This window comes from Stylophora pistillata, chromosome 1 (assembly GCF_964205215.1).
Source record: "Stylophora pistillata chromosome 1, jaStyPist1.2, whole genome shotgun sequence".
Classification (NCBI taxonomy): Eukaryota; Metazoa; Cnidaria; class Anthozoa; order Scleractinia; family Pocilloporidae; genus Stylophora; species Stylophora pistillata.
The window spans coordinates 16,516,219-16,525,423 of NC_142519.1; the positions used below are offsets into that span (position 1 = coordinate 16,516,219).

The following is a 9,205-nucleotide window of genomic DNA, read 5'->3' on the forward strand; positions in this document are numbered from 1 at the left end:
TGGCAAGAGATCAAAGTGGCGTTACTTTGGAAAAACCTCTAACCACTGTCTAATGACATAACAAGGTTAGTTCATATCTCTAATCAAAATGTTGCTATCTTTCACGATCGCTCGAACTAGTATCAGAACTGTAGGCCACAAAATCCACCCATTAGGTTTTCCAACTGTTTGGTTAAATTAGGGAAAACTAATATTGTTCTTCCGTACGTCACGTGGTTTTCCAATCACCTTTCACCAGCCGCCCAAATTAACAAACGTTTTAAAATTTCACGCCGTTCTTTGGTTATTAGTGTTCTGTACTTCAGCGTGAGTTTTCAAAGCGAATAATATGCCACCTGGCTCTTTCATATGGAAAGTATTCAAATCCGAAAAAAAAAAAACGGTACTAAACTGTTTAATATTGTTTACCGCCAAATAAGGCTCGCTCGAAACTGTATTGCGGAAAACTGTGGAGACCAGATGTTCAACAATCATTTAATTTTTACAGAAGAAGCAACTTTTACGTTGTGAACAAGAAGTATTTAACAGTACATGCCACCTTTACCGTACAAAGAATTCAGCGGGGCGGAGTGATTATCTTTGGGCTTGTTGAGCAGGGAAATAAAAATCAATTTAAATTTGTGCCATGCGCGTAAACTCCTTTTCTAGAGTTCTTTTGTGAGTGCCTTGAAAACACAATGACACAAATGATAACTAGCGTATAATCTACCCATTATTTATCGTCACCTTGTCTAAGAACGACAACAACGTTCGCATGAAGTTTCTTCAAACACCATGTAAAGTGGCATGTCTGTTATACACGACACCCTCTCTATCGTATTGGCTTTAGAGCCCGCTAATATGGCCTTTCCACAGCAGGAAATTGGAAAACTTTGTTTAATATTGCATTGTCAAATAAGCAAAGCCAATTTAAAATGTAGATTTAGGTAATACTTACCGCTGAAAGCCAGTCGGCGTGAAAGATAAGTGGTGTAATTTACAATTTTCGAATAAGAAGATAAAGGGGTTTTTGATTTTTAATAGCGGGATCTTTTTAGTCCGATATTGCTCTAGCTACACCTTCCAAACAAAACTTGAAGTGAAAAAGGTTTCCTTTTGACTTTTAAAAATATAAAAGTATTTTGAAGTCGCTTTCTAAGAAACAAGATTGGCAAATACTTTAAAAAGCCACAAAAAGGGAAGGAAGAAAAAGCGCCACAAACATTTGAAGTTTTGGAAAACTTTAATCTATATTCAAAAAGAAAACCTTTCAATTCCACGTCAGATTATTTGCTCAGGTGATAGTGTTGGTGTCGTCATGAATATTCACATTTCCACGTGCTTTCGTGTTTAACTTGCACGCTTTGAGCTAGACAGGGCTATTATTGTCTTTTTCCTTTTATCCCGAGGTGACCACGTTGGATGTGCTGGTGGTAACGAAAGCGGAAAGGATCGAACCTTCTTTGCTTCATTTAATTAGTTTCTGAACCGTCTGTGGGGAAATGACGATGGCGATGAAGGTGTCTCAGCAAAAGACTCTCGCTGGTTTGTTTTGCTTCAGCTTTTCGATAATTCTTGCATCAGCGAATCTTGCCGCTAGTGTGGACCTGTGCGGTGTTGGTAAAATTGAAGGTAAAACTATTACCCTGTCGTTGAACTTCTCCCAAGAGGATGTGATGAAAAATGGCGGAGAATGTAGCCGTGTTGTAATAATGGAATCAGCGCGGGTGAAACTTGTGGTCGAGGAATTGAACCTCGCTAATGGAGCAGTCTTCGAGATATACGACGGCCCTCGGCCAGATGAAGGCCAACTTCTCAGTCCAAAAGCGGACGTTGGATTATCAAGGACCTACACTAGTACGAGAAACGCTTTGTTTATTGTGTTCAGAGATGGCCAAGGAAAGGAAGGGCCTTCGAGTTTTCGCGGGAAAATAGCGTCTGAACCTTATCAGCACGCGTGCAGCTGTCGGTCTGTGGATAATGGACAACTGGAGTGTTCTGAGAGTGATCACGAAAGAAGTTGTAAAATAAATTGTCAAGCGTCACATATGGACTTGTCAATAAATAAAGATGTGAAGTGTGATCTCGTAAAAGGAGAATGGGATATTGATATTCACAACATGCACCTAGCGTGTCAGAAGGTGGAAAGCCCTTTGCAAATCAAAGCACTGATGCATTTCAAATACGATAATGCAACTTGTAAAGATGCTGACCTAGACAAAATAAAAAGTACCTTCAAAGTGTTCATTGAACAAAACAGTGACATAAAAGCCAAGGGTGTGTGTTTTGCTGCAGGTGGCGATGAGAATATTGATTGCAAGGGGAAGAAGCTTCTAGTGAACTGCAGCGGTGACAAGCCAGCCAGAGTAATAGTAATAATTACAGACCGTGTAACCGAACCTTCAACTTTAAAGGAAGCCAACGTGAAACTTCAAGAGCTGATCATAGCCTATAAGAACTTGAAGTTTGTTAATGTTTCAAGCTTCCCAGATTTAGTCATGAAAAATGGAAATGAGTCATTCACTCCAGACATAACATCAGCTTCTCCTGAGATAACACCTCTTTGTGATGATCCACATGACTATATTAAGGTCCCTGGCAATAACACATCTTTTGTCTGTTCCACCTGCCCACTGCACCACTCCTATAACACTTCTACCCACATGTGTGACAAGTGTCCTTCTGGGAGTAGAGCATCTTCCCATGCAACCTCTTGCACAAAGAGCAATGGCACCATAAAGGCAACCCCTATCAAGAGTCCATGCAGTAGTGCATGTATGAATGGTATGCATGTAGATCCTACCTCTAAGCTGTGTGAATGGTGTCCACAGAATACTTACCAGAACTCTTCAACTATTCTAAACCCCAAGTGTGTGCCTTGTCCTGATCAAAAGAAGACTAGCTTTCCAGGGGCACAGAGTGCAAGTGAATGTCGCAACCCTTGTGCATCTGGTTCTTTCTACAATGCATCAAGTGGTGTTTGCCAGGGTTGCCCTATTGGTTCTTACATTGATGTGGATATGCATGCATTCACCAAGTGCAAGACATGTAGTGTGGGTAAGACTACCCGAACAACTGGAAGCAAAGAGAGAGGTGACTGTTACACTAGGTGCACACCAGGTCAATTTTACAATTCAGAATCAAAGGTGTGTACTCCTTGTGGAAAAGGTAAATATCAAGACAAGATGGACAAAGACACTTGCATAGATTGCCCTGCTAACAAAACAACTCTGAATCCAGGATCAAAAAGTTCAGCAGAATGTGTGATTTTGTGTGGAGCAGGACAACTTCTTACAGAATCTAATGAAACATGTGATGATTGTCCAATAAATACATATCAGGACTTGGATCAGCATCAAAACAAGACATGCAAGTCCTGTGGAGCAAGCAAAATCACCAATGCAACAGGGCAATCCAGTATTTCTCAGTGCTTCGAGAAGTGTAGCAAGGGCTGGTTCCTTAACAAGTCTGCCAACATGTGTGAAAAGTGTCCTGCAGGACAGTATCAAGATCAGCAGGGCCAAGAGAAATGCAAACAATGTCCTACAGGGGAGCATCAAGATCAGCCAGGCCAAGAGCAATGCAAACAATGTCCTACAGGGGAGTATCAAGATCAGCAGGGCCAAGAGCAATGCAAACAATGTCCTACAGGGGAGCATCAAGATCAGCAGGGCCAAGAGCAATGCAAACAATGTCCTACAGGGGAGCATCAAGATCAGCAGGGCCAAGAGCAATGCAAACAATGTCCTACAGGGGAGTATCAAGATCAGCAGGGCCAAGAGCAATGCAAACAATGTCCTACAGGGGAGTATCAAGATCAGCAGGGCCAAGAGCAATGCAAACAATGTCCTACAGGGGAGCATCAAGATCAGCAGGGCCAAGAGCAATGCAAACAATGTCCTACAGGGGAGTATCAAGATCAGCAGGGCCAAGAGCAATGCAAACAATGTCCTACAGGGGAGTATCAAGATCAGCAGGGCCAAGAGCAATGCAAACAATGTCCTACAGGGGAGCATCAAGATCAGCAGGGCCAAGAGCAATGCAAACAATGTCCTACAGGGGAGTATCAAGATCAGCAGGGCCAAGAGCAATGCAAACAATGTCCTACAGGGGAGTATCAAGATCAGCAGGGCCAAGAGCAATGCAGACAATGTCCTACAGGGGAGCATCAAGATCAGCAGGGCCAAGAGCAATGCAAACAATGTCCTGCAGGACAGTATCAAGATCAAGAGGGCCAAGAGCAATGCAAACAATGTCTTGCAAGACAGTATCAAGATCAGCAGGGCCAAGAGCAATGCAAACGATGTCCTGCAGGAGAGCATCAAGATCAGCCAGGCCAAGAGCAGTGCAAAAAGTGTGCCACAGGGGAGTACCAAGATCAGAAAGGCCAGGAGCAGTGTAAAAAGTGTCAAACTGGGGAGTATCAAGATCAACCAGGCCAAGAGCAGTGTAAAAAGTGTTCTGATGGCAAAACCACTGAAAACCAGGGAACTGATGATTCCAAACTATGCATAGCCATTAATGTAGAGGACAAATATCAGATGTCTCTTACATTTCTTTCTCTTTCTTGGAGTGAAGAACTTAAAGACAAAGGCAGTGTGAAATACAAAGAGGTAAAGACAATCATTGAGGCAGCAATCAGATTTGAATTCCGTAAAGATCAATCATTTAAACATGTTAAGGTGACTAACTTAAAGAAAGGCAGTGTCATTGCAGAGTTTGATGTGAGCTTCAGTGGCAAAGCTGATCACAATTCTGTTAAAGCTCTTCAAGAAACTGTAGATAAAGGTAGTGTGGGGAACTTGACTGTTTCTCCACAATCACTGAAAATTCTTTATCAACCATGCCATCAACCTCTAGGCATGGAAAATGGTCAAATCAAGGATGACCAAATCACAGCGTCGACATTCTTAAAAAATCATGAGCCCTCTGAGGCCAGACTAAATGCTAAAGGAGGGCGTGGCTGGCATGTGAAGTATACCAAGAAGACAGAGTACTTGCAGATTGAATTCAAGAGGGAGGTCAACATTACAGGCGTGGCCACACAAGGAGTATCCTCCCCTAAAGATGCTTATGTCACAGAATATAAGCTTAACATGAGCAAAGATGGAATCACCTGGCATGAATATACTGAAAATAACAAATCAAAGGTATAGTGGTTTACACTAACATGATACATTTATGTTCAAATTCTTCTTTGGCTTAAAAATCTCCACACCAGTTTAAATTAAATATTTATTCCCTCATCTCAACTTCAGTATACCACACTCTCAAACAGAGGAAAACTTGTTGTGAAACTTTTACACCAAACAAAAGTTTGAAGCACAACAAATACAACCCCACAGTCATACCTTTGATGGAAGATGAAACTAAGATTAATTTAGTTTTAAAACTTCTTTTTTTCCAAAAACCTAATTTTTAAATTGGCCGCTGCCACTGTTTAATCCACTGAAAAGTAACGGTGCATCATTTGCTTTATTATCAACACTAACCAATATAAAGGTCTTATCATTGGCCAGCATTTACCCCTCCCTGACATGTCATGCACCCTAATACTTTTTTTATACCCTAATAATAGCATATACTTTTAAGGCAATTTGCCACATTGGAAGTGCTACATCTACAATTATAGAACACTTATCCCAGATGTTCAATAGCATGCATATTGATATTCAAAGGATGAATTTTACTTACGAGTTGTTAAAGCTGCCATAGCATCATCAATGTTGTGTACACAAGTTAGGATTACACCAGTCTCGTTACTAATGACAATGTGTAATATTTTTATGATCCATATAATCTGATCTACACTCTGTTGAGTGTAGATCAGACCTTTACAAGACTACACTCTGTTGAGTGTATATAGTCTTGTAAAGGACTTAAGTTGAAGATAGGGACTAACAACCTATTTGCTCAACGTCATCACAGTCAATTGAGGATTTTTTTTTTTTCAGTTTCATTTTAGTTCAACATCATGATCAGGTCATACAATCATTTAGTGCTCCTGGATGCAAACCACTTACTGAATAATATTTTGTTTATGATAGGTTTTCACTGGAAATAATGATGCAGAAACTGTTGAGAGAAACAACCTTGTAGCACCAGTGCCATCTCAGTTCATCCGATTTCTGCCTCAAAAATGGAACAAGCGCATCTATATGCGGGTGGAGGTCTACGGCTGCATGCCCATCAACCTGCCTGCTCCGTCACCTACAACTGGTGCCAACATAGCCGCAATAACAGCAAAAGATGAAAAGTGGCAATGGGGTGCATATCTTGGCATCGTGTTTGCAATCCTGCTTGTCATTGGAGTTGTGGTTGCTGTCATCTGCTGGATGAAAAAGAGCCAAGAAAAGAGAAAGGAAGTTGGAACAGATGAAGCTCTGATGGGAGTGAGGAAGCATGGTGATGCGGAATACAGAGTCATTGAGAAACATGCTGCAGAGCCTGACGATGATGATGAAAATGTAGTTTGATTAAAGAATCAAAGACATTAAGAGTTGATAAAAGAGGCAATACAACTTGCACTTCTTCAAAGACAAAAACAGCTAATTAGTCATTTTAGAGTTGTGTCTGACAAACTCAATACAAGATATCTATCTTTTTCAAAACTTTTGATTGTTTCTTAGATACTAAAGTACTCTGTAGAACAGGTACTTGACGTGACAGGATGTTAGTGATTTTGCTAAAAAGAGTACCCAGGCACAAGGGACATAGTCTTGTCTGCTCACCAAGCTCTTGCTTTATATGCTCGTGTGTAGCAATTATATTACATGTATTAAATTATGACCTTAATTTTAATCATTAACACCTGATAACTAGAAATTATGCAGAAAACCTCTTGTGGTCAACTATACCCTTATTCCAGTGGGGAAAAAAAAACAAGTCATTGTTTTGTTGCCATGTTAATTGGGCCTCCTTCAGCCTTATTTTAAGCTGAAGATTATTTCAAATGCAATACATAGAATTATAAAAAAAAAGGGAAAAAAATCACAATTTTGGAGCAAGATTTATGATGGCTGTCAACAACCACTTGAGGAGAAGAGAGGAAAGAAATACAACTGTATAACAATGATCATTTTCCCTGAAAATTTAACATTGTTTTAAGGTGTTTCATGTGGTTTTCATTATAGAAACTTGTTCTGACAGGGCTCGACACTAACTTTTCAACTTACTAGCCAAGTGACAAGTTACATCTCAGATGTTACGACAATTTCAGTTTGTTTACTAGCCAAACTGGCTAGTGGAAATCAAAAACCACTAGCCAAAACTGAATTTCTACTAGTCTGTGGCTAGTGGGCTACCATTAAGTGTCAAGCCCTGTCTGATTTAAGTGAATTCACATTTTCTTTTTTCCACTTCACGTCACAAAAAATACCTGTGATTTGACAAGGGCCAATAAAGTCTTGTGAAAATGACAAAAAATGAATAACAAAGTAGCATTGTGGTTGCCCACCCAGATCTTAATGTTTGTATGTGCTATATAAATCATACAATTACAAAGGAAGTTTTGGTTCATGTGCCTCTTCAAATTTGTCGACTGCAGTTCCCTTTAATAAATGCTATTTGATAGTTGGTAAAGAGACTTGTTCATGGAAGGCAACTAAAGTACAGTATGTAATCAGATTAAGACAGACCTCTTCTTTATTTTGCAATTTGATAATTCGCTCTCAATTTCTATTGCGAGAAAAATGACGAAGGGAAAGCCCCGATCACCGATTACACATTGAAATCGAGAGAGAATAACCAAGCTATTTTAGTATATGAATCTACAAGTCGTAACAACAAATCAGGCATTCTCTCATCCCAAAAATTTGATATCTTCAACCAGGTCTGTCAAAGTATCATATGTCAAGTTATGGCAACCACTTTACTTAGATAACCATAGTTAGATAACTAAAGTTGAAGTTGACGTTTCTGTGATAGAAAATAAACTTTTCTCGCAAATTTCACTCAATAAATCATGAATCAAGGTAACTTTGAGTGTAGGTAATTAACATTATATTAACTGCATTACCTCGAGAAAAAAATCATTATGATGAACACTGCATGTAATTTCAACGGATGAATATAATTTTAATAATTTATTAGAATGATAATGATTTTTTTCTTGATTCTTAAAACTCGAAATTAAAACGTACGGATACCTGGCTGGCCTAAAGATAAATGAACTAGTCGTTCCGTTCCTCACATCGCCCCCTTGTTTCGGCAAGTAATTCATGGCAGTCTCCATATAGACTATAGACTCCCTGTTACCCAGTCTCCATATAGACTCCCTGTTACCCATTCTCCCTGTGTACCCTGTGTACCCTGTATACCCTGTGTACCCCGTGTACCCTGTGTACCCCTGTGTACCCCTGTGTACCCCTGTGTACCCTGTGTACCCATGTGTACCCATGTGTACCCTGTGTACCCTGTGTACTCTGTGTACCCCGTGTACCCTGTGTACCCCGTGTACCCATGTGTACCCCGTGTACCCCGTGTACCCCGTGTACCCCGTGTACCCTGTGTACCCTGTGTACCCATGTGTATCCTGTGTACCCTGTGTACCCTGTGTACCCCGTGTACCCTGTGTACCCCGTGTACCCATGTGTACCCCGTGTACCCCGTGTACCCCGTGTACCCTGTGTACCCTGTGTACCCTGTGTACCCTGTGTAGCCTGTGTACCCATGTGTACCCTGTGTACCCTGTGTACCCTGTGTAGCCTGTGTACCCATGTGTACCCTGTGTACCCTGTGTACCCTGTGTACCCTGTGTACCCTGTGTACCCTGTGTACCCATGTGTACCCTGTGTACCCTGTGTACCCTATGTACCCTGTGTACCCTGTGTACCCGTGTGTACCTTGTGTACCCTGTGTACCCTGTGTACTCTGTGTACCCTACATACATTCGTCTCCTTTAGGAGTTTATTTCAAAATTCCAGACGAGCATCCCAGTCCATTTTATATGGGATTTCCCCCCCGGGCTGATAAAATCATAATAAGTTATTCATAAGTGAACATAGAAAACGAGATTGTGCACGGCCAGAGAGCGTCCATTCATTCCAACTGATGTTTGCCAGGTTTCCTGTATACACGATATACAGGGTATACTTAGGTATACATGAATATACAGGGTGTAGAGGGTACACAAGGTAGACAGGGTATACGAGGTATACAAGGGTATACGAGGTATACAAGGGTATACATGATATGTATGGGTACACAGGGTACACAGGGTACACAT

General features: G+C 40.8%; 1 protein-coding gene across 1 annotated transcript; it reads left to right on the plus strand.

Moving 5' to 3' along the window:
- Positions 1-381: 381 nt before the first annotated feature.
- LOC111338057 (uncharacterized) lies at positions 382-7,086 on the plus strand. Its single transcript, XM_022944461.2, has 2 exons — positions 382-5,129; positions 6,027-7,086. Exons 1-2 carry the CDS (start codon positions 1,482-1,484, stop codon positions 6,453-6,455), a joined length of 4,077 nt encoding a protein of 1,358 aa, XP_022800196.2. The 5' UTR covers positions 382-1,481; the 3' UTR covers positions 6,456-7,086.
- The last annotated feature ends 2,119 nt before the right edge of the window (positions 7,087-9,205 follow it).